Raw genomic sequence first — 26,861 nt, forward strand, 5'->3', positions numbered from 1 at the left:
CAATTCTCAGCATTGCCATTTGGCTTATCTACTGCGCCAGAGGATTCACAAAATGCCTGGCTTCAGTAATTGCTCATTGCAGACTCCAAGGGATACAAATTTACCCGTACCTGGACGACTGCCTCATACAAGCGGACGACAAATTGATGTTGACAAAAAACTTGGACTATGTCATACGATTACTACAAGCTCTGGGATACACAGTCAACTTTCAAAAGTCAAGACTGCAGCCATCCCAGCAAATAATCTTCTTAGGAGCCAAATTAGACACGGCCTCTCAAATGGCTTACCTGTCAGAAGACAAGCAAGAGAAGTTAACTCATTACTTCAAAGGTTTAGCAAAACTCACCCAGATGACTGCAAGGAGATTCCTACAGGCCCTGGGTTACATGGCATCCTGCATTCTCCTGGTTCCATTAGCAAGACTACACATGAGAAAGCTTCAATGGTACCTAAAAAGCATTTGGTCTCAGCACAGCAACAACTTGGAGGCAACCATACCGCTCATTCCATGCCTGCAAAAGGAATTCCTATGGTGGGCCTCGGTGAGCCAGGCCAACACAGGTATGTCATTCAAAAAACCACAGATAACACAGATCATGACCACAGACGCCTCAGACCTTGGATGGGGGCGCACATGGAAGACAGGTGTATACAAGGACAATGGTCTCAAAAGGAAACACATCTTCATATAAATCAAAAGGAAATGCTGGCAGTAATGCATGCCATCGAGGCCTTTCAACATCAACTTCAACAGGGCCATTTACTAATACGGACAGACAACACCACTGTGATGTGGTATATAAACAAGCAAGGGGGCACCCACTCTTACCCCCTTTGCAGACTGACAATGCATCTTTGGGAAAAAGCACTGAGCCTAAACATCCAGTTACAATCCCAGTTTGTTCCAGGCAAAGACAATGTGCTGGCGGACAGCCTAAGCAGGAATTTCACAGATCCACACGAGTGGAGGTTACATCCGAAGATCTTCACACAACTCACTTCGACATGGGGCAGGCCAGAAATAGACCTTTTTGCCTCTCACCTCAACCATCATCTACAAAAATTCTGCACAAGGACATACCATCCAAAAGCTTGGAAAATAGATGCTCTCTCATTCAACTGGAACTGCCTAACAATCTATGCATTCCCACCTCTGCCACTGATGACCTCAGTACTACTAATGATCAAAGCAGAGAGACCCAAGGGAATCATAATAGCTCCGGACTGGCCAAGACAACACTGGTACCCACTACTAAGGAGCATATGTCACACCAGAAGGTGGGCCCTTCCCCAATGGCCTCTGCTTTTGACTCAACACAATCTCAAAACAGTGCATCCAAACCTTCAGACACTGCAGCTAACAGCCTGGGAGATCCCCTAAATAACCTCAACCTATCTCTCTCCAAGGAAGTTCAGCGGATACTGACAGAGGCTCGAAGACCATCCACCAGAAAGGTTTACTTAGCAAAATGGAAGAGGTTCAGCAATTGGAATACCAACAAGGGGCATGATGCATCTCTGTTGAACATCCCACTCATCTTGGAATACTTGGCGGATATGCTAAAGAACAGACTCTCATATTCTTCCATAAAGATACATGCATCAGCTATTTCAGCTAGATATAACACCGATCCTCCTGTCTTTTCACACCCTTTGCTAAGGCAATTCCTCAGGGGAATCAAGAACATCAAGCCACCAAGAAAGGCCCCAGTGCCAGCCTGGGACCTCAATTTTGTCCTAGAAAAACTGACTCTACCTCCTTTTGAGCCAGCAGCTTCAGTGGACTTGCAATTTCTCTCATGGAAGACAGCTTTCCTGTTTGCAATTACCTCAGCAAGAAGGGTTTGGAACTACAGGCCCTAATGGCAATTCCACCGTTCATAATTTTTCACAGAGACAGGGTTTCATTAAGGACCAACCCTACTTTTATGCCAAAGGTGGTATCTAGGGTCTCTTTGAATCAAGCTATTCATTTGCCTGCTTTCTTCCCCAATCCTGAGAATAAGGGGGAAAGACTGTTGCATACCTTGGACATTCACAGACAACTTCGATACTACCTGGACAGAACCAAGGCCAGTAGGAAGTCTGAACAACTTTTGTAGCTTACGCCTGCAGTCCAAGGAAAAGCAATTTCAAAACAGACAATTTCAAAATGGATTGGACATTGCATCAGATTTTGTTATTCCTTTCATGGAAAGACTGTGCCAGCCAATGTCAGACCACATTCCACAAGAGCTACAGCCACCTCTACAGCATTCTTAAGAGGGGTGCCTACTAAGGACATTCTAGAAGCTGCTACATGGAGCTCCGTGCATACATTCTCCAAACACTACAATCTCCCTCTATACTCCAGATCCAGAGCAGGCTTTGCTTGGCAGTCCTGCAGGGTTTGATTGCCACACCATCTTTTCCTAGAGCATACCTCCTCCCCAGCTAAGCTATGGTATTCTACCCACATGTTATGACTGCAGTTGCATTCTTGAAGGACATAGTACAGTTTTGTACCTACCATAAATGTAGATGTCCGATAGACATGCAACTGCAGTCGATTTTCCCCCTCCATACCCCTCTATGCCTAGGACACTCTCCTATCCCTATTTCTCTTAGCTGGGGATATCTGTTATGGTGTATTTGTTTTATTGCTAATTTATTTCTCTGGAATCCTGTTTTGTCTTCCAATTTGATTACAGCCTTCCTTGGAGGGCACCTGGCATCTGGGGCAAGAAACACTGAAGAAGATGGCGTCGGCTGATGCTTATGTACTCCAGCCGCTCTGGCGGAGAGAAATGCGACATCAGCCGACGTCGGACCCAGACTTTGGAATCCGGCCGACCGAGGGCTGCCTGAGGCAGGACAACCCACATGTTATGACTGCAGTTGCATGTCTATCGGACATCTACATTTATGGTAGGTACAAAACTGTACTTTACACCACTGGGAAAACAAATTTGTTTTTTCCACGCACTGGGTTCAACATATCACCCACTATAAACGATACCTGGATGATATTTGTTTGTTATGGGATGGCTCTTTAGATCAATTCGTAGACTTTATGGTTTACATCAATTCTACCACTCCCTTTCTATCTTTTACTTACAAAGTAAATAATGATTATTTGCATTATCTGGATGTTGCCCTTCTTAAAGATGTCAGTAATGGTACTTTCCAATCTAAGATATATAGAAAAAACTCCTTTTCTAATTCCTACCTACATTTCAACAGTGGCCACCCCTTCCACCAGAAGAAGGGTATTGTAAAGGGTCAACTTATCGTGCTTCAAGGATATGTAGCACAATGGAGCTTTTCTTGAAGAGGTTAACTTGCTAAAGCAACTTTTTGATGAAAGGGTTACCCAGCACACTTAGTAAGTAATTTGGCTGAGGAGGTTACTGCTGGTAGGGAGGCTATTTACTGCCCTCTGTTAGGTAAGGGGGCATCTGGTGGCATTCTTTCAAAACCATCGGAACAGATTGAATACCAAAACAGTTTTGTGTATACCTTTTCTGGTGATTCCTTAAAAATTGAACAATCAATTAAAAAATATTGGCCAATTTTGGTACAACATGATGATTTCAAACAGATTGTTAAGGAGCATCCCCATTTTATTAGGAAAAGGGACACGAACCTCAAGGGTGTCTTTGAGATCAGACCTGGTGTGGACAACAAAAGGGTTTATTCGAAACTTGGAACGTATAAGTGTGGTTCATGTAAGCAGTGCCCTTCTGTGCATAACGACAGTTCATTTTTCATTCCCTCTAGGAGGTTTAAATTCAGGGCTGAACACCATTACAGCTGTGGTATGAAAGGAGTTGTCTATTTAGGTTTTTGTACTCAATGCCCCAGTTTTTACATAGGTAAAACTGAGAGAACCCTTAGGAGAAGGATATATGAGCATCTTTATGATGTTTCCAAGAAAAAGGAAAACAATGCTTTTTTTAAGCATCTTAGTTAGCACATGCCATAATATGCAACTTAAATTTTTAATCCTAGAGCAAGTCCTACATGACAGTAGAGGGGGTGATTGGGAAACCCGACTTGAATACAAGGAACTGTTGTGGCATCTCAAGTTGAACGCAACTAAGCCTCCTGGTTTAAATGACAGTATTAGTATTATGAGTGTTTTGAAACCGAGGAGGGCCAAGTTATGATTTTGTTCATTATAAAAATGTTTTTAGATGGGTTGTTCATTGCCAGTTATTTTGGACAACATTTTGTTTTGAGTGGATGTTTCAAACTTTGGTTAACTTTTTATATGATTAACAGAGGTCTTAGAAACCAATAATTCTTAATAGACTTTTTAGACATAAAAATAATTTTTTAAGACTGTTTTTAAGTTTTTTAAGCTTGTTTGTAGCTTTATAGAACAATCATACATGCTTTACTACGAGTTGTAATTTAAACACATGTTTTTACATTATTTAGTACAATTTTGTGGGTTATTAGACATTGTATAATTTCATTGAATGAATGAATTGCTGTTGGCACTTTAACAGCTGATTTGCATATTTTATTAGTTGCTATTCTAGTCACATGATTTGGGCTAGAAAGTACTTAAGCCTTGAATTTTTAATCATGGTTCATGTTGAAAAAGCCTGGTATGCCTCCAGGCGAAAGCGCTTGATGTGGAATTTTTTATTATTTCATTAAAACAGAGTTTTATTTAAGTCATTTTGAATTTTTTGTTCCTGTTGAGCCTTTGGATCTATCATTTTGTTCTTGATAATGAAATGTCATTTTAGATGTAGTACAGATTCTGTTATTGAAAACAGTTTTTTTTTAATAATGGGACACAGTTGCAGGTTTAATGACTAAAGCCCTAGTATGTCTTGGGATATTAATGTAGGTGAAGTGTGGTAATATTTGATGTGGCCGATGTAACCAAGGTGCAGCCATGCACCTTTTAGAAAAAATATATACATACAGGTTAGACCTTTAATGTAATCTTTGTAGTGTGCTATTCTCAACACTGCTAGTGTAGGATGGTATTGAATGAAGAAAACAAACGGAAAGATTCTGCACCTGCAGTTTATGGCTATAAAAATGCACTCTGCTGTGTTCCTAAAATTATATTTTTTCTTTGTTTCCCCCCTGTAGCTGTCTGCCATCATCCACATCCTTGAGCCTTTCATCACTCCTTTTCATCGACATCCCTGACCCCAGCCTGGCTTACCTCTTGTGGGCTGGGGTCCCAGATGCTAATAATTCCTAGGATAAGTGACCATGGGACAAGAAGAAGGAAATCAGTGCATCTGGATGTAGCACCTTACTAATGGCTGCAGTGGGCTTTTTACTATGTCCTGCACAACGTCTGGACAATGCCCATTTTGTCCATACAACCCATTTTTTGCTAGACTACATTCTGCAGTCCGTGCCAAGGACATTTATCTCTAATCAGGATACCCCCCACCCAGGATCGATGAACTGGCAAAAATGCTGCCTTGAGTCTCTTTCCCCCAGCAGACTTCTTGGGGACCAAATTCATTAATCAAAATAGGATTGCCTAGTTAGCAGTCATTGTGCCATTCCAGTCTGCCACTGAACTAGCTGTTGCTCTTTTCTTTAAATAATTTTGAATAAAATTGTATGATGGAAAATGATAGTGATAAGTTATTAAAGCTAACATTTAACTTAGGAAAAATCATACTACAGAACATTATGATAAGAACCAACTTGGGGAAAAATCATTACTATAGAAGAGTATGATAAAAACCAACTTGCGTGTTTGAGGTCAGAAAATTCACCTGCACAGCAAAACTCAAGAGGTTAATCTTTACAGCCTTGTGTTAACAGGTGAGTTAATGATCTGTGGGTTAATGATCTGTGGAACCAAAGCATAGAAGTACCAAGTGTTTTAACTTCTCTGTGGTAGTTGGCAATGGCTGCTGTTACATTTTAGTCTTGTACTAGAGTATAACAGTGATGAAGGGTACTTGACAAAGCCTAAGATCTTTTCTTAAGCCTGAAAGATGCTTAACAAAGTTGTTGTTTTTCAAAATCTAGAACATAAGTAATAGTGCTTAATGCACTAGTTGAGCATTCATATTTTTTTTTTTTTCATTAGTAGTATCTTATCACATACAAACCATACCTGTAGCAGTGGCAAAGGTGATGGGGAGGTGTCAAAAGCAGGCCTCTTAGATTGAAGACATTTAGTGATAACTTATTTTCTTTTCAGCCAGTTTTAATTGTACTAATTGTAGTTGTCAAAGTAATCAGATGCCAGAGCTCGAGATCTTTTAAATCGTGCAGTAACTGTACTCCAGGAGAGTAGTCTCTCAACACCAGAAACTTTTCAAAGAAGCATCATTACTAATTTTGTTTTCTGCTTGTGGAAGAATGCCACGTACCACTGTCCTTAAAACAGCATGACTTAATAATCTCAGATTTGTGTTCCCCCTTTTAAGGAAAAATATATGGCACTCTTACTGGATTAACATGCATTCACTATCTTTTCTGTTGCTTTTTTCATTATTGAATCCCTGGAGATACTTTTTGACTTGTACTGTTGTGGAACTATTGTAAATCATTTTTTATAATTGACCCTGTTTTGTAGCCTCAAAACAGAAACAGAGTTCGGGAATACATGCCAGGTGAAGAAAAACACCCAAAAACAATAAGTTGTTGTTCAAGCAGACTTTGGTTATAGGCATACTAAGAGATTAAGTGGACCCAGGCAGTCCATATCATCTTCAAAATTTTTGTTGCTGTTGCTCCCTTAAAATGGGCATTCTCTTAGAGTAGACAAAATCTAGATTCTTCTGATTCAGCATAATTGCATTTAATGTTTTGGCTGATTTTAAGATTGACAAATAATGTACAAATCCATTTTCCATGTACATTGAAACATCTGCAAATTTATTTGGTTTCTGTGGTTTGAAAATGGCCCAAAGATAAACTTAATCCCCCAATGGCCAGATGCATTTTCTTTGTGAGTTTCAATGCCTTTTCAATGAATGTGAGTTTCATGGTCAGAGAGGTTTACTGTTAATGTTAAGCCTGTTTTCATTTTGAGACTGTATTGTTTTGTTTAACGAATGTCTATAAATGTTTGTGCTATAAAATTTGAAATAAAAGTTTTAAATTAAATCCAAGTATCTGTAATAGAAGTAAAGAAGAAAATAGACAAGTTTGAACAGTATTCATGGTAACTGGGGAGAAATAGCCAGGTAATGCGTCACTGGAATGGCTGTGTGTCGGGGGAGGATCCATTACTATGCCTAGGGCTCCATTTAACCATGGTCCAGCTCTGTTTGTACCAAATATTCTAGGATTGTCAGTGAATTAAAAAGAATATGATCTTGTCTGAAGCCTTGTTTTTAATGCTTAGAACTTTTACTTTGTTTATTATCATGCAGTCCTGTTTTCTGAATTCAGCAGTAATATATTGTTTTGTGTCTTTTTATCAGTGGTAGAGCTCTGTAGAATCTACAGACTGAAGGAAGCAGACATTGCCAATAAATGGGTTGCCTACAGCATCACCAAGCATGGACTGAGCCTTACATTGGAAAATCTTGAGAACTTTGAACATGACGTAAGATTAAGATGTTTTCCATCTCAACAGAGCTCTAGGCTGTTTTGTTTTGGTTTACGTCTTTTTAATGATGTGCTTGTGTTTTCCTTCTGTCACAGCTCACAGTATTCTGCCTGCTATTCTTTTCATATTGTGAATTCTACAGTCTTATCCACTAGCAATAGAAGTCTTCTCAGTAACAATTGAGAGACGGGAAAGATGCAAGTTGAAATTTATTCATGTAATGTAGTTACCTCTTCATATTTTTAAGATATGTACTATTTTACACCTTCACTGATTAATTGCATAGCCACAGCTGACAGGATGGACACAACTTTGCGATTGTTGCTTTGAACTTTACTGTATACTCAGCCAAAACAGGGTGATAGGTTTCAGGTTTCACTTGATGCCATCATATTCTGGATGGTGTGGACAATTTCCAGCCCTGGTGTTATACTGGGGAACTGGATGCCATATTATTTTCTATATTAAATCTACATACTGCTTGCTTGCCATTTTGCATTCCAGTGACTTATCACAAAATTATTTTGATTTTTTTTTTTTTTACTTTTAGTGGTGATTATTTTTCACTATAGAGGGCTATTTTGAGCCCATGTTAAAATGCTTAAAGAAAAACAAGAATAAGGAGCAAATGTTTGTTACTTCTGTTTTCAGACACTTTCTGCAATAGGATCAGCTTGGCAAACAGTTGTAGCCCTGTCTAATGCTAGTCATAGACAACTTTGTCATTGTATATAGGCAGTCTCACCTAGCGTTTCCCTTGTTTTTGAGGACTGGGCTCATAGATGTTTGCTAACCACTGTTTTGTTTAGCTTTCTGTCTTGATCAGCGAGTACTACTTTTGATTTTCTGAAATATACCATTGAGGTGTCACATTAATATAAAAGAAACAAATGTTCTTACATCATGTAGATCACTTCCCGTAGATGAGCACTCTTTGTCCATGTTTTGTCTTGATACCAAGCACAATTCTAAATTTTTAATTTTTTTACTGTAGAGTCTTAAAAAATGCAGTCTAACTACAAAAACAAGAAAAAATGAAAATGGAGGCAAGGTGTTTTCTGAGAAGTGCTGCATGAAATGTTTTATCAGAGCACTAAACTAGGTCCTGAAGGAGTGAGGAGGAGGAGGAAGGAGGAAACTTAGACATAATTAGGTAATGGTAGAGAACCTTTTGATTCAGAGCAAAATGACCAAGTGTAACAAGGAGATGAAAAGGACCCGACATGTTACTTCTTAGATGCTATTGAGGTTAAATGGGCGTCTGCTTTGATGTGTCAGTTCAGCCAGTTCTTGCTAAAACATACACAGGTCTGTAAAAGTTTATGTGGTGGCGCATGATACAGGAGTTGCCACCCATTGTGTAACTGAACCAGAGTTCTCTTCCTGTTTGGAATTCTTGTAAGACATTACAGGAAAAGAAGTTGTGTCTTACCATAACATTCCATCTGTATTGTTGATCCTCATTCAGTCATTACATGTGCATATCGGTTCTGACCTCGGAACCGATCCGGCCATCTTCCAAGCTCTCATCAACTACAAACTCTCGAGCTAAAACTCTTACCCAGAATTCACCTTTCCCTGTTATCTCAGATTGAGTTTGCAAGTCAAAAGAAGGTAGAGGCTGCCTCTGGTCAAATGACCTAACAGAACCGGATGGTGAGATCCACTAGAAGCCACAGGAGGGGGAAGGAGTGAGGGTCGTAATGACTAAACAAGGATCAACAATACAGATGGAACATTATGGTAAGACATAACTTCTTTATCTGATACTGTTTATCCTCGTTCGTTCCTTACGTTTGGGACAGAGTCCCCAGCTACCTTTATTCCTGGGAGGCTCTCATGGAAGGACACCATAGAACCAAAAGATGCTCTTTCCCTGGAGGCCAAATCCAATTTGTAATGGTTGATGAAGGTATGAGGAGTAGCCCAAGTTGCAGCTGCACAAATGTCATGTAAAGAGGCTCTGGCATGGAAGGCAGCAGAAGTTGCCACCGACCTTGTAGAATGAGCCTTTATGGTAGTAGGTAATGGACTATTACATTGTCTATAAATGAAGGTCACGCAGTCTTTTTTAACCATTTAACCAATGTGACCTTAGCAACAGCACATCCTAATCTAGGTCCAGAATAGGCCAAAAATAACTGGTCTGATTTACGAGAAGCCTTAGTCCTGTTCAAGTAGAAGTGACTTTGTCTGTGAAAATCTAGGGTATGTAGGCAATACTCTCCTCTGTTTGAATGATTGGGGAAGAAAACTGGCAATTCAATGGTTTGATTAGTGGGCATTTCAGAGATCACTTTTGGCAGAAAGGAAGGATTAGTTCTCAATGACACTCTATCTCTTTGAAAAATCAAATATGGACTCTTGATGCATAAGACCTGAAGCTCAGTGATAACGTCTGGTGGAAAAACAAAGTTTTCCATGACAAATATTTGAGGTCGCAAGAAGAAGTTGGTTCGAAAGGTGGCATTGTCAAAGCTTGTAGGACTAATGACAGGTCCCATGGTTGAGTAGGTTCTCTTAAAGGAGGTCTTAGATGATTCACTCCTTTTATGAAGGTCTTGCATAACTTGTGTGACATAAGAGAAGAGACTTGGACACCATCATGAAAAGTAGATATAGTAGCCAAATGAACTCTAATGGTAGAGGCAGATAGACCGGACTGAAATAGGGTAGACAGATATTCCAGTACAATCGACACTGGTGCTGAAAAAGGATCTACTTGTTTTTCTTTCAGCCAAAAAGTAAATCTTTTCCACTTGCTGAGGTATGTAATTCTGGTGGAAGCCTTATGAGATGCAATAAGAATGTCACGTACTGGCAAAGAAAGATCATTCTGCCTGGCAATCAAAGGAATTGGAGGAGCCAAGCTGTGAGCTTCAGGCTGTTCAGGTTGGGGTGAATCAGATTCTGCGGATGGGAGATCAACCCCGGGGTTGGATGGAGAATCCAGATTGATCTAGCAGGTGAGGCCAAAGGAAGGGAAACCAAATCGGACGAGGCCAATATGGTGCTATGAGAATTACTTTGCTCTTCAACCGGCGGGCTTTCTTTAGAAACTGGGGAATGTGAGGGAGAGGTGGAAATGCATAAAGCAGACCCGAGGGCCAATCGTGGACTAGAGCATCCCCGGGTGATTGTCCCGGAGGGGGAATCAGGGCAAAATAGTTGCTGCATTTGTAGCTGGTTGGGGACGCAAAGTGGTCGCAGCAAGGAAGACCCCTCAGTTGAAAATCTCCGCCACTATCGAGGGATTCAGGACCACTCGTGAGGTTGTAGAATACACCTGCTGAGTCTGTATGCTATCAGGTTGGAACTCCCGGGAGTGTGCGTTGCTAGAAGAAAGCGGTTGGTAGCCATCGCCCATTGCCATATCCTCATGGCCTGTCGACAGAATGGGTAAGATTTGGTTCCACCTTGTTTGTTGATGTACCAGACCACCGCCATGTTGTCTGATTGTATCGCAATAGTCCCAGACAACAGCATGGGATGGAATGCTTGCAACACCAGAAGCACCGCCCTCAGCTCCAGAACATTTATATGCAGATGGGCCTCCATTTCATACCAAGTACCTTGGACTGTCTGTCCCTGAAATAGCCCCCCCACCCCATCAGGGAGGAGTCAATGGTCACTGTAGCCTTAAGCTGTTAGGGGGAGAAGGGGTAAGACCATTGTGACGGATTGTGCGCCATCTACCGATTTTAGATCTTGTTTGCACCTGTGAGTTACCCAAATCTTGGCTGAAAGAGGGTACTGAAAGGGATACCATTGTGTGAGCAGTAGCCATTGTAGAAGCCTCATGTGAAACCTGGCCAGGGGGACAATTGTAATGGAGGCTGCCATGGAACCCAACAACTGGAGAACAGAATGAGCTGTGGATTTCTCCCTTGAAAGGATTGGAATCAGTTGCTGCTTTATCCTTAGAATTCTGTGCTCTAGAATGGATGCTTTGCAATTCTTTGTATTCAAGATGACCTCTATGAATTCTATGGACTGAGATGGGGTGAGATTGGAATTTTGCCAGTTTATGGTTATGCCTTGTCTTTCTGCAGTGAGGAGAGAGTATTCCAGGGCTTCTTTCAATAGATGTCTGGTGAGGACGGAGATGAGCCAGTCATCTAGGTATGGAAACACCTGGAATTCATGTAGTCGCAAGTGAGCAGTGATGACTGCCATGCACTTTGTGAACACTCTGGGGGCTGTAGAGAGTCCGAAGGGCAGTACTCTGAACTGGTAATGACTGACTCCCACATGGAAGCAAAGGAATCTTCTTGATGGTCGGTCCACTTTTATGTGGTAGTATGCATCTTGAAGATCTATCGAGCACATTCAGTCGTCTTTTTCCAGACGCAGAAGAATAGACTGTATTGTGACCATCCAGAATTTCTGCACTTTTACGTACTTGTTCAATACACTGATATCCAAAATTGGTCTCCAGTCCCCGGTTTTCTTTGACACCAAAAATAGTCTCGAGTAGAATCCGTATCCTATCTGGTCTGGAGGGACTATTTGGATGACTCTTTTTCTTAGCAGCTTTGAAATCTCTAACGCCGCTTCTTCCCTTTGACTGGGTGGAATGTCGGGTAAGCTTGTTGAGGGAGTAGGACAAAGATCGAAGGGGATATGATAACCTCAGGTTATTATCCTTTTGTACCCATTAATCGGTGGTAATGATTAGCCAGGCAGAAGGGTACAAAGAGAAACAACCCCCAACCACTTCCAGAGGAAAGCAGTTGGGCCGCTCTTCAGGAGGGCTGGTAGGATTGGCCAGGGAAAGAAACCCTGGTTAAGTGGACCCCTCTGCCCCAAAAGGGGCATCTTCCCTGAGAGTTTCCCCCTCTGCCTCTAGGGGAGAACTCGGCCTGTGTGTCACGGAAAGAACCTTGAGACATTTTGTGCCATATCTTCCCACTCTTCTGGTTTCTGGAGAAAGCTCGTTGAGGGGAAGAATAACGGACACCCAGAGCAGAAAGGGTCTTACCATCCTGTTCACATCTGGGCAGTGTGCTTTTAACCTTAGGTCCGAACAACGACGAAGCTTCGATGGGAGCATTGAGAAAGGAAGCCTTGAAGGGTTCCATGAAATTACACAAGCGCATCCAGGCATGTCGTCTCAAAACAACTCCTGAACCCGCCGCTCTAGCTGCTCCTTCTGATGCATGAGGTATCAGGCGCATGGAGGAGATAGATATCGATTTGATGGTAGCTAGCTGAGAGGCCACTTTGTCACGGACCTCATCAGACATAGCTCCAGCCAAAGTTTCAGAGAGCTCAGAAATTAAGTCTCTTTGAAGCCTGGTAAAATTTGCCATATAGTTCAGGGACCTGACTGCAAAGGTAGATGATGCAAAAGTATGCTTCCCTATTCTGTCCAGAGCCCGGGACTCTTTGTTGGGCAGATGGACAGTCTGGCTTTCTTCTTCCGCCAGGTCCTTTTTATTTGCGGCCGCCACCACCAAAGCATCTACAAGACCTTTGGACCAATGGGGATCACTAGCTGGAGGGGACAATGGCCTTAGTGGTGTCAGGAGCCTTCCACACACGCTGCACGACAAGCCGGACAAGTTTGTCAGCAGGTGGAGTAACCCAGGATGTAGGCGGCCGGGCACGAAAGGCCTGCAGGAACACAGACTCTTCATAGGTCGGGTTGGAGGGCTGCCAGTCACCTCAAGGATATCACCAAAGGATACCTCAGAGGGTGATCGAAGGGACCCTTCCCCATCATCAAAGTCTGTGTCTTCAGTAAGGGACTCCTCTGTGGAGTCCATGTGTTTCCTCTTGCAAGAGCTCTTTTGATGATATTCCTTAGAGGGAGAAGCTGGGGAAGACCGCTCAAAAGGGGTCTCCTGTGGGAGTATGTCCTGAGACCCTTGCACCCGGTGTCTGCTAGGAGTGGCTTGTGAACATTGTGGTCCAGAGGAGGGCGGGGAGAGTGATAGCACAGGATCACCAACTGACACCAGAGCCTTCTACATAAGCTGGAAGGCCGGCCCACCAGAAGAGGGATGGGGACCTAGGGCAGGGGACACCCCTCGCCTAAGTGGCTCAGCCTGCCAACTCGGAGTCCCTGGATGGCTGCGAAATGCCAAAGTATATACGCCACAGCTGACATCCTGGGCCGTGACAAGACTCTCCTGCCACAAAGGCAACTGCGGCTTTTTAGCGAGGTCCATAAAAGGAACCGTAGTGGGGGAAGATTGTGCTATATCAAGGGGCTTCAAAGGCAATGAAGGAGAATAAGTAGGGGTCTTTGGTAAAGGTTGATGACCTCCCAAGGAAGGATAGGTCCTGGGGGGTGGAATACCTCTGGCCAAAAGCACTTGATCCACAAGACGCAACACATCGTGTTCAGAGAGGCTTCTAGCAGATTTCACGGATATGGCTGAGGGAGAGTCAGGTCTATCCAAGGACGGAGCAAACTCGGTGCCCACCACGGAGGTGTCCTGCACTGAGAACGACACTGTAATGGACTGATCTACTGGTGTCTGTACCGAGGAAATAATCGGTGCCGAAGGAGTGGTCTACACTGATGATGTCGGTACTGAAGCGGTGGTCGACACTAAGGCCTGAGCCGAAAAAATCAGTGATGAAAGCTGAATGGTCAGTACTGAGAGGGTAGTCTGTGCCGAGTAAGTTGTCGGAGCTAAAAAGGAATTGGGCGTTGAAACATCCATCAACGTCATGACAGTCTGCATAGACTGGGCAGTCAGTGCCGGTAAGGGAATCTGAACCGAGGAGCTCCTCGGTACCGACACAGTATGGGGCACACTAGTCAGTGCCGAGGTCACAGATGGCGCTGACGGCCTCGGTGCCGAGGGCCTAGGCACCACAAGTGCAGGAGCCGACAAAGTCAAATCCGAACTGGAAAGCTTAGCTTTCTTGGGTCTGGGTTCCTGAGGGTCCCCAGCTGGGGACGAAGGAAGAGACTTGGCCTTTTTATGTTCATCACTCTTTTTCTTATGGGATCTTGGAGGGGTTGAAGCCTCCAACCCAGAAATAGCCTCTGAAAAAGGAGATTTAAGTAGTCCCTTCAATATTAATTTTTCCTGTCAATTAACGTCCTGTTAGAGAAATTCTTACAAATCCCGCAAGGCGGGTCAACTGTTAAATGAGGCACACCCAAGCAATAGACACACAGGGAATGTGCATCTGAAGTAGGTAATTTATGGCCACAATCTAAACATCTTTTAAACCCTAAATGCAACTTTAGAACCACAGAAATAACCCGTAAAACGGAAGCTGGTGCAGGTCTGGAAAAACTTCAGCACAGCTCGAACAGTAAAACTTACTTTATTTAAAAACTGAATAGAACATTCACTGGTTAAGCGCTTTCATCTGTCAACATACAGACTTCCTCAGAACCAGTAATTAAAAATTTTGCCAACAGTGTCATATTACATTTATATTTATTTATATATATTATTATTTATTGTGTATTTTAAACATTCAAGCGATTATTTTTGTATTAATGGAATCAATTGTAATGTTTTTAGCAAAATAGGAGGATGCTCCTTTAAATATTTGGCGCCAATTTTGGCTATTTAAACTTTGGCAAAATTTTTAATTACTGGTTCAGAGGAAGTCTGTATGTTGACAGATGAAAGTGCTTAACCAGTGAATGTTCTATTCAGTTTTTAAATAAAGTAAGTTTTACTGTTCGAGCTGTGCTGAAGTTTTTCCAGACCTGCACCAGCTTCCGTTTTACGGGTTATCTTTTAAACCCTGGGCTACCTTTTTTTATCTGTTATGTTAGTTAAGGTAAGAAAGAAAAAAACGAAAAATAGCAGCAATGGTAAAGAAATACCCGAAGGTAAGAAGAAAAAGGGGTTTACCAACGATGGTAAAAAAGGATTACCTTGCAGTAAAAAGAGAGGAAAGGAGTTGAAAAGGTTCGAAAAGGGGTAGTCGCTAAATGCAATAAGGTAAGAGATAACTAATAACTTTTTTGTGAAAAAGGTTGTCTTAGAACTTAGTATGAAGAAAAATACTGTACTTAGCTCAAGAGAAGTAGCTTGACACGACCAAATGGCGATGCGGCAAACGAAATCTGACTTAACAGGGAGATGGGAATTCTGGGTAAGAGTTTTAGCTCAAGAGTTTATAGCTGACGCGAGCTTGGAAGATGTCTGACTCGGTTCTGAGGTTGGAAGCGATACCCACATGTAAGTAATGAACGAGGATTAACAATATCAGATCTCCTCTTTTCCACCTATTTGCTAAACCATCTCTAACTTGTGCTGAAATACTTCTTCCTGAAATGTACCCTCATTCATTTTTCCGTTATTCATTCCCATTTATTGCATTCCTGATACAGTGGTGGCTAATGATTTCTTCACTACCTTTTTTACTTCTATAGGAAATGTGAATTAAGACATTCTGGCTGCTGTTCAAAAATATTGTGGATGCCCTTCATATCCATTCTCTTCTTTTCTTTTTCCTGGACTTCTTTCATGCTTGGACTCTGACCTAAGGATTTCTTGCTGTCCTTTTGACCTGACAAAGGTGTATGAATTTGCCTGCCACTAATGTTGGTCTTCATGACAGTATCGACCAGATGAGTGCCGGTATACCAACATTTTCTGCATTGTTCCAGCTAAAAGCTGAGAGGGCAGCTTCATTGAAACGTGACAGTGCACAGTGTTTGTCTGTGGCTCCAGGAAAACAACCAGATGATTATTATCTTTGTCCACCTCTTTTTCAGCTTTACCCAAGAAGATGAGACAAAAGTGGGCGGAAATCATATCCCAACTAACTCTGAGTCAAGGAGTTGACCCATAGATGTTCATAGTGTTTCACTGTTGCAGTCATGAATGTAGGGTTCTCCCCTGCCAGCAGGCAGTCCTCGGTCGGCCAGAATCCCAAAGTCTGGGTCCGGCGTTGGCTGTTCAACCATGCTCCCTGACGTCAGAGCGCCAGGAGTACAAAGCTGACAGCCGACGCCATCTTCTCCAGTCTTTCTTGCCGTGCGGTGATAGCAGTTCGCAAGTGCCGGTCGGCTGACTCCTGACTATTTTTTCTGATAGACTTCAGTCCGAAGACTTTCTTCTCCACTCAAAGCTAAGTACCCCGTTGTGGAAACTTTTTCTTGCTCCAGTCCGATGTCAGAAAAAGTTAATAATTGTATTTCATGTGGGAAGCAAATACCTCATAAGGATTTTCATTCTTACTGTACTCCTTGCTTAGGCCCTGACCACGACGTAGCTAGTTGTCGGTTTTGTGCTAGATTCAATCAACGTACAATTAAACGAAGGTACGATTTTGGTTTTCATAACTTCGGTAGACGCTTTAACTACAAAATGTCGTCGGATACGGTTCCGGCTACCGGAGTTCACAAACGTCGCAGGGATAAAGACAGGCCTCCGAGGTCCAAATCTGATGATAGCGCACAAGCGGAGCCAGCTTCAGGTTTGGCCGTCATCAGTGAGGGGCTTTTGCAGCCCCTGTAGTCGGCCATTTCAGAACCGATGGCCGAAATGGACTCTCATGAGGAGCCAACCAGGCCTTTAAATATTTCTATTGCAGGACCTTCGGACAATGCTCCTTCGGATGGGTCCGGAGCCGCTGTGCAGTTACCGGCTTCCGAAGGGGTTTTCAGGCCTACTCAGCTTCTAATAAAGGCAAAGCCAAAGACAAAGGCAAAGACTCCTTCTAAATCAAAGACTGCAACACAGGCCTCTTCTGAACCGGCTCCCAAGTCACAGAAACAGTAACTCAAGATGGCGGAGGATTTACTTACTATGATTAGGGGTTCTCATCCCCCTCCAGATAAAAGGCCAAGGCAGGATGTTTATTATGATTCCTCGGATCAGGCTTCTGTTTCTTCAGTTTCTTCTTCTGACCAGGAATATTCTTTCCCTCCTTATGAGGATTCTGATGCTGAGGAATCCATTCCTTCAGCTTCTCCCCCTGAGGATTTCTCTTTTGGGGAAACTTTGCATGAAATGAGGGAACATTTCCACTGGGAAGGACAGGAGTATTCGGAATCTAAGAAAAGACTAAGGGATTTTTTTCTTCTCCCCCAACATAGACCCCTGGCTATTCCTCCTGTTTTGGATATTGTGGATGATGCTTTTTCGGAGGCTAACTTAACCCCTGACTCCTTTCCTCCTGCTCCGGTTAAGCCTGATAGATATTACAGGGTTCCTGATTCCCACCAGTTTTTATACAAGAACCCTTCTGCTGACCCTGAAACCATTTTTCAGGGTCCTAAGGGAGTTGAGGCCGCTTCTGCCAGAAATCCCATTCCCACTGAAAAGGATTCTAGATCTTTAGAAAGATGGGGCAAAAAAGTGTACACTTCTGCTACTTTGTCCATTAGGGCTTTAAACTGTCAGTTTCATATGCTGAAATACCAGCAATTTCTCTTGTCTGTTTTAAAACAAAAGCTTACTTCCATTTCTGCCTGTGCAGATGATAAGGAATTACATGACTTATTGCATGCTACTGAACAAGTTGGGAAGCATGGTTTACACTGTGGATTTGATGCCTTGGAGGCTTCTTGTAGGGCTGCTGCCTCCGGCACAGTCATTAGAAGGCATGCATGGCTAAAGGAACAATATTTGCCAGAACAAGTAAAAGCTAAATTATTGGATGCTCCTATTCAGCATAATGTTTTGTTTGGATCAAAAGCTGAAGAGGTGATTAAAAAGATGGAGGATAAGGCGAAATCCATGCAAACAGTTAAAGATTTCTTACAAGTACAGCCACCAAGATCTAGCAGGAATTGGCCTTCTAATAATTGGTCCTTTCACACATCAGACAGGCCTCAGAGGGGTAGATATAGACGCTCCAGAGGAAGGCCTCAAACACAAGCTTCTTATAGATCAAGACAGTGGACTGCTTCCACCCCTAGGGGAGGAGAGGAGAGGAGAGGACAGATCACAAACTCATAGGAAACAAACTCAATGACTCCCTCTGTTGGGCTGCAGGAACTTCTTGCCTAGAAGCCCCTCTCGGAGGAAAACTCTCTCTTTTTTATCAAAATTGGACTCGTATAACCCAGGACAAGTGGGTTCTGGATGTGGTTTTAAGAGGTTACAAATTCCATTTTCATACCCTGCCAAGGCCAAGCGGATGGCCAGACCTTCCAAAACATCAATGGACAGAGACCTTAAACCAGGTGGAAGCTCTTTTGGCCATGAAAGCAATAGAACCGGTTCCACTTTCCGAGATGGGACAGGGTTTTTACTCAAGGCTCTTTCTAGTCCCCAGGAAGCAAAACTCATGGAGACCCATTCTGGATCTGTCAGTCTTGAACACCTTTCTAGAGATTCCAAAATTCAAGATGCTTACTCTACAGCAGCTACTTCCAATGCTGTCCAAAGATGCATGGATGGTAACTTTGGATTTAAAGGAGGCATATTTACGCATTCCCATCAGGCAGGAACGCAGAAAATACCTCAGGTTCAAGGCCGGATCGAGGCATTTTCAATTCTCTGCGCTGCCCTTTGGATTTTCTACTGCGCCCAGGGTCTTCACCAAATGCCTGGCTCCAGTAGTAGCTTACTGCAGACTCAAAGGAATTCAAATTTACCCTTATCTGGACGATTGTCTAATTCAGGCAGACAGCAAGGATGTCTTACTCCAGCATCTAGAATGTGTACAGAACCTCCTCAAGTTCCTGGGATTCTCTGTAAACATAAAAAAGTCAAATTTGACACCCTCACAATGAATAACTTTTCTGGGTGCTCTTCTAAACAACACAACCCAGATGGCATTTCTGACATCCGAAAAACAATTACAGCTGGCTTCAACTTTCAAGACCTTGGCAACGTTAACTCAGCTATCTGCAAGGAGATTCCTGCAGGCTTTGGGTTACATGGCCTCCTGCATCCTTCTCGTACCATATGCAAAACTACACATGAGGAAAATACAGTGGTACCTAAAAAGTGTATGGTCTCAGCATTGCCACAGTTTAGACCTACTGATCTCCGTTGTGCCTTGCCTTCAAAAGGAATTTCTTAGGTGGTCCAGGACATGTACTCTAAACACAGGGAAACCCTTCTGTCTGCCTCCTGCCACTCAGATTCTAACCACGGACGCCTCGGATTATGCTTGGGGAGCCCATTTTCAGGGAAATTGTCTGCAGGGCCTTTGGACAAAGGATCAGAAGCACCTGCATATCAATTTAAAGGAAATGTTAGCTGTTTAGAAAGCTCTAATGGCCTTCAAGAATCTTCTACAACCAGGACAACTACTAATATGGACTGACAACACCACAGTTATGTGGTACATAAACAAGCAAGGGGGATCTCATTCCTACCCCCTTTGCAGACTAGCCATGGATCTATGGAACACAGCTCTAGCTTGCAATCTGGACCTTCAAGCTCAGTTTCTACCAGGGAAGCAAAACTTCCTGGCAGACAGTCTGAGCAGAAACCTTTCGGATCCCCACGAGTGGATGTTGGACACCAAAATATTCAGGATGATAACAGCAGTCTGGGGATGTCCTTACATAGACCCCTTTGCATCCCATCTCAATCATCAACTACAGAATTTTTGCACCAGGACTTTCCACAAAGAAGCTTGGAAAGTGGATGCCCTATCATTCAGTTGGAGGAACCTCTCGGGATATGCTTTTCTGCCTCTTCCTCTTCTTCCACGGGTATTATTAAAGATAAAACAGGACAAGCCCAAGATGATAATCTTGCTGGCCCCAAATTGGCCTCGACAGTTTTGGTACCCAACTCTAAAAAACCTATGTCTGGAGCCCCCTTGGATTTTACCTCCGTCTCCGAACCTTCTGTCCCAACATCAGGGTCAGGTTCTACACTCTCATGTCAGAACTCTCAGCCTGGCGGCCTGGTTAATCCAGGGCCTTTGATTTCTTCTTTCCTGCCCAAGCAGGTTATGGATGTCATTTTAGAAGCCAGACGTCCTAGCACTAGAAAATCTTATGCAGGAAAATGGAAACGATTTTGTTCCTGGATGCAGGCTCAGGATTCTGATCCTCTTCTTCCGAACATTCCTTTAATTTTACTTTACTTGACAGGTCTCTTACATAAGGGTCTCTCTTTCTCTTCCATTAAGGTACATGCCTCTGCTATTTCTGCTCATTATAATACAGACCCTCCAATCTTTTCCCACCAGCTCATGAGACAGTTTCTCAGAGGAGCTAAGAACTTGAGACCTCCTAGATCTCCTCCCATTCCTGCTTGGGATCTTAACTATGTTTTGGAAAAACTAACCTTGCCTCCTTTTGAGCCTGCTGCCTCTTCTGACATCAAGTTTTTATCTTGGAAGACAGCTATCCTGTTAGCCCTTACCTCTGCCAGGAGAGTTTCAGAGTTACAAGCTCTTATGGCTGTGGAACCTTATATTATTTTTCATCAAGACAGGGTGTCTTTGAGGACTAATCCTACCTTCATGCCTAAGGTGGTTTCCAAAGTGGCCTTAAATCAAACTATCCACTTGCCAACTTTTTTCCCTACTCCTCAAAATAAAGGGGAAAGGATCTTACATTCCTTGGATGTACACAGACAACTACGTTTTTACCTGAACAGAACCAAGGACATCAGAAAATCAGAACAATTGTTTGTTTCTTATGCTTCAAGTTCCCAAGGTAAAGCCATTTCAAAACAGACCATTTCTAAATGGATTGCTCATGGAATCAGGTTTTGTTATTCACACCATGGAAAGCAAATCCCAGGGAGTATAAAAACTCACTCTACCAGAGCTGCTGCCACTTCAGCAGCCTTCCTTAGGGGAGTTCCTACCAAAGACATTTTGGAAGCTGCAACTTGGAGTTCAGTGCATACTTTTTCTAAGCACTACAATTTACCTCTCTACTCTAAGTCTAGGGCAGGCTTTGCCTCTGCAGTCTTGCAGGGCCTTTTAGCCGCCCCTTCTTCTTTATGACCACCTCCCTTTCTTTCAGCTTTGGGATTCTACCCTACAGTCATGACTGCAACAGTGAAACACGATGAACATAGTACAGTTGTGTACACCTACCATAAATGTAGATGTTCGAGTGTCTTCACTGTTGCAGTCTGGGTTCCTCCCCTGTCCCTCTTATTTTTACTTTTGTGTGGTTCCTTTTTTCACCATTCTTCTGAGGTGTATTTGCAAAGGATATGGGACCTTTCTCATTTTGGGACTCCTGACATCTGGGGCAAGAAAAACTGGAGAAGATGGCGTCGGCTGTCAGCTTTGTACTCCTGGCGCTCTGACGTCAGGGAGCATGGTTGAACAGCCGACGCCGGACCCAGATTTTGGGATTCTGGCCGACCGAGGACTGCCTGCTGGCAGGGGAGAACCCTACAGTCATGACTGCAACAGTGAAGACACTCTAACATCTACATTTATGGTAGGTGTACACAACTGTACTTTATTGCTGTACAGTGAAAACTTCCTAGTGAGGAGAAGTTGAGGTCTCTTGGATGCAAGCCCGTAAAGAAAATAATCATACATCATCATCATCTTTTGGCTTTTCCCATTAGGGGTCGCCACAGCGGATCATCTCTTTCCATTTCTTCCTATCCTCTGCATCTTGCTCTGTCACACCAACCGCCTGCATGTTCTCTCTCACCACGTCCATAAACCTTATCTTGGGCCTTCCTCTTTTCCTTTTACCTGGCAGCTCCATCCTTAGCATCCTTTTCCCAATATACCCATCATCCCTCCTCAGCACATGTCCAAACCAACGCAATCTCGTCTCTCTTGCTTTGTCTCCAAACTGTCCAACATGAGCTGACCCTCTAATATACTGATTCCTAATCCTATCCATCCTAGTCACACCGAGTGCAAATCTTAACATCTTTAACTCTGCCACATCCAGCTCCGACTCCTCATACAAAATATTATATTCATAAAATAAAAACGAAACAAATCCAAGGGATCAGCTGTAAAGCAAGAGTAAAATAGCCAAGCACCAACAAAAAGAACTTGAACGCAGGTTTATTTAGTTAAATAAAAAACGTTTTCGCTGCTAACCAGATACAGCAGCTTCTTCAGAAAGATAAAAACAGTAAAAAACGCGCTAAAAGTTTTAAATATCCTAAGGAGGTGTGTCAAGAAACATCACTTCCTGGTAAAGCGCTGAACTCTAAAAAAAAGTTATTAAATCAATACACGTCAGTCAAACGCCATAAAAATATTAGTAAAAAATATTACTAAGAATTCCTTTCACATGACTATCTCCTAAAATAATTAATTATAAACAATTAAAAATTAAATACTGTCTCATGGCTTATGTAGCTACATTAAGGGGGAACTATCATACTATTATTAAATGCGACTACATAATAATACTATCAAAATTTATACATGTAATAAAAAATTGTATAAAACATGTACAATAAAAAATATGTACAATAAAATGTACAATAAAAAATATATATGTACGACAATACCTAACTTCAACTACAGATTTTACCTAGAATAACTTCTCATTTTAAGAACTGCCGAAATATTGCAGTTCTCATTTAAACCAGGGTTATTAAAAGGGTCAAGTTTTATTTGCCATTCAAGTTCCCGTAATTCAAGCATAAGTGGCAATGGACCTCCTCTGACACTGCTAGGTAGATTACATTAACCATAAAATTAATTGTGATACCCGATCCATAGTTTATGTTGCCCTTTGTGAATGCTGTTCAGCATTTTACATTGGCAAGACGGATCGGAAGTTCCGTCAGCGTATATATCAGCATATTTACGCTATTAGGAACCATAAATTAGAAAATGCTCTTGCCAAACATATTCACAGCTACCCAAATCATAAATTTGCATTCATGGGCATAGACCATCTACCTAGCAGTATCAGAGGAGGTCCATTGCCACTTGTGCTTGAATTACGGGAACTTGAATGGCAAATAAAACTGGACGCTTTTAATAACCCTGGTTTAAATGAGAACTGCAATATTTCGGCAGTACTTAAAATGAGAAGTTATTCTAGGTAAAATCTGTAGTTGAAGTTGGGTATTGTCGTACATATGTATTTTTTATTGTACATTTTATTGTACATATTTTTTATTGTACATGTTTTATACAATTTTTTATTACGTGTATAAATTTTGATAGTATTATTATGTAGTCGCATTTAATAATAGTGTGATAGTTCCCCCTTAATGTAGCTACATAAGCCATGAGACAGTATTTAATTTTAATTGTTTATAATTAATTATTTTAGGAGATAGTCATGTGAAAGGAATTCTTAGTAATATTTTTTACTAATATTTTTATGGCGTTTGACTGATGTGTATTGATTTTAGAGTTCAGCGCTTTACCAGGAAGTGATGTTTCTTGACACACCTCCTTAGGATATTTAAAACTTTTAGCGCGTTTTTTACTGTTTTTATCTTTCTGAAGAAGCTGCTGTATCTGGTTAGCAGCGAAAACGCTTTTTATTTAACTAAATAAACCTGCGTTCAAGTTCTTTTTGTTGGTGCTTAGCTATTTTACGCTTGCTTTACAGCTGATCCCTTGGATTTGTTTTGTTTGTATTTTCTCTACTCCAGTTTGATTCGTGTGTTCTTTTCTTGTCATGGCTTCAGACTGTAACAGCAGCCCAAACACACCGAATATTTTCGGAACTGCCAGCACCAGACCACCCTCTACGGACGTTGATATGGGTGCTCTCCTTCTGTCCCTTTCACAAAGGATAGACTTATTGCATACATGTATGGATGCTATTGAGAATAGTAACCATTCTCGAGTTCAGTCAAACAACGTTTCGGATGAGCGTTGTGGTGGTAACAATTTGGGTTCTAATGTTTTTCCTCCACCAACACTTCTCAGCGAGGGCTCTATTCCTAACGCTCAACCTCATGCTTTAATTAGAACTACTGCTGAGAGCCCTAATGGTACTGTTTCATTTAACGTCACAACAACGGATTTGCCTAGGACTTACCTTGATGGTTCTTCACATAACTCTAATGCTGACCCGAGGCTTATTGTCGTTCCGACGATTTCCGAATGGATAAACAATATGGAAGTTTTCACCTTTTCTGGAGCTCCCAGCGTGGAACGACCGGCTACGGGTATGCATGATCAGGTTATTACAGTGAACACTATTCTTGATAATTTAAAGAAACTTGATATAAAGTTATTAAAACTTAAGAAACTGCAATTAGAAGTTTCTTATTTCCAACAGTGCCTTAATGAACGCATTATTCCTAAAGGCTTGCGAAGTGCATTTGCACCCTCAGGCCTTATTCAAGACTCTGCTTTTTTTACAGACCTTATGGGGCTGTTCGAGCAACAAGGCTCACAATTACTTGAATTATTAATTAAACATTATTCCCTTAATATCATTAAAGTCACAGAAGAAATTAATTCCTTGGATGACATAATAAAATTGGATGCTGACTTCTTGAGATATAAGTTTGACTATAACCGTATTTTTAACAGTATTGACGGGCTAATGGTCAAACTTAAGCAAAATAAAACAAAGAAACTGGTTAGAGACAGAACAGCTTACTAGCAGCACCAAGCTTATCCTAAATTTCAAAAACCAGTTGTACGTGACACCCCCTCTGGGCTGGACAGTTTAGATGCATTTAGTCCCAGTGAGCCCAACCAACTTGATGGTTCTAATGACAACCATGAAGAGGGTGATATTCCTAATGATGAAGGGGTTCGACGGAGCAACAGGATAAAAGGGAATAATGCTAACAAAAATAAGAAAGGAAATAATGGTGATTTCCAAAGGAGTAACAACAACCGCAGCAATAATAGTAATAACCATTTTTTAGGTCAACTTCCTCCTCCTACCTACCAGACCAGGAACAAGGCTCGCAACAACTGAACCTTTCATTATTTAACGATGAGAGTGGTTTAATGGATATTTCCTGCCATATCCAGAATCTTTCCCATGAACTACCCACTATTCATACGAACTCGAAAGGGGACTTCAAAATTTACAACTTTTCAAGTGTTTATCTACAGCCCGACCTCATCGAATTCTTGTCTCGAGGGAATACCTTTATTCCTAGTGCACACTTTGACTTAACAAAAACTATCATTGATCTTAAATGTTACGTCAGGAAATTAAACCTTGACCTTTTATACAGTAATAATACACATGTTACTAAGTCTTTTTTAAGACTCTCTAGCACTTTTAATCCACCATTACATGTTGGATTACGTATCTTTGAGACTGTATGTGAGGTTGATTTTAGACACATTAGCAATATGACTGGTATTAATTTAGGTTTTTCCCAGCTTAATGTTACTAAGGAACAAAGGAGAGCCTTATCGGACCTTAATTCTTTACCGGTCCGTGTCGTCAAACCCGATAAGGGTGGGGGGCTTGTCATTCTGGATAATAATATGTACATTGATAAAATGTCAGCAGTATTAGAATCACCTGCTTACTCCTTGTCTTCTCTCAATGAAATGAACTTGGCCTTTAAAAGAATTAGAGGTTATCTGAGAGATATGTTCCTCGCTGGGAAAATTGATCTTGACCTGTACAATTTCTTGGACATTTCCTTTCCCAGGGTTCCAGTTATGTTCGGAATCCCCAAGATACATAAGGACCTTGTGAACCCCCCCAGTGAGAGCCCTGGTAGACGGAAGATTGTCCATGACACACCCTTGTGCCAGGCTTATAGATCAAATTCTGACCAAATATATTAAGAAAGTTCCAGCTGTCTGCAAAGACTCTTGGTCTTTTTTAAGCAGCATTAACAATATTACATTTGAGAATTCTAACAACTTCCTCACCATCGATGTAGTGGACCTATATACCTCCATTCCCCACCAGGAGGCTATAGAATGGATAGAGTTAATGTTACTTGACCTCCAAGCTATCCAAAACGAGATTGAGATAGTTACAGAATTATTAGATCTTGTCCTGAGTTCCAATTTTTTCATCTTTAATAATCAACATTACCTTCAAAAACAAGGAGTAGCCATGGGTTCTCCGTGTGGTGCAAGCGTCGCTAACCTCTTTATGGCCTATTGGGAAAGTAAATTCATCCTTTCAAACCCAAAATTTGGGAACCAGCTCCGCCTGTACACACGATATTTAGATGACATCTTTATACTTTTTCATGGCGACTCCTTAGAAGCGGAAAACTTGATTTCTTACATGAATCAAACAACTAGCTTCTTAAGATTTACTTATCATTTTTCCACCGAGGTAATTGATTACCTAGATGTCAAAATAATGAAGGACACAGTAGGTCGGAAGTATTTATCTTCAGTCTTTCGTAAACCTACATATTGTAACTCAGTGCTTCACTATACTAGCTCTCACCCTTTCAAACAAAAGCGAGCAATAGTTAAAGGACAACTGGTTAGGGCTGTTCGGATGTGTAATACAATTCAATCCTTTCAAAAGGAATGCCTCTTTCTGAAAAATCAGTTCCTTAACAGAGGGTAC

The 26,861-nt window shown here is 41.9% G+C and overlaps 1 protein-coding gene across 1 annotated transcript in view; it reads left to right on the top strand.

The window, feature by feature from the left end:
* The window catches only part of POLA2 (DNA polymerase alpha 2, accessory subunit), a 633,383-nt gene that overhangs the window by 35,165 nt on the left and 571,357 nt on the right, over positions 1 to 26,861 (top strand). The window contains exon 2 of the mRNA XM_044075741.1: positions 7,410 to 7,534. Coding sequence (XP_043931676.1) covers positions 7,410 to 7,534 — 125 coding nt within the window. The remainder of the gene's footprint in view (positions 1 to 7,409; positions 7,535 to 26,861) is intronic.

This window comes from Protopterus annectens, chromosome 6.part1, assembly GCF_019279795.1.
Source record: "Protopterus annectens isolate FY-2018-M chromosome 6.part1, PAN1.0, whole genome shotgun sequence".
Lineage (NCBI taxonomy): Eukaryota > Metazoa > Chordata > Ceratodontiformes > Protopteridae > Protopterus > Protopterus annectens.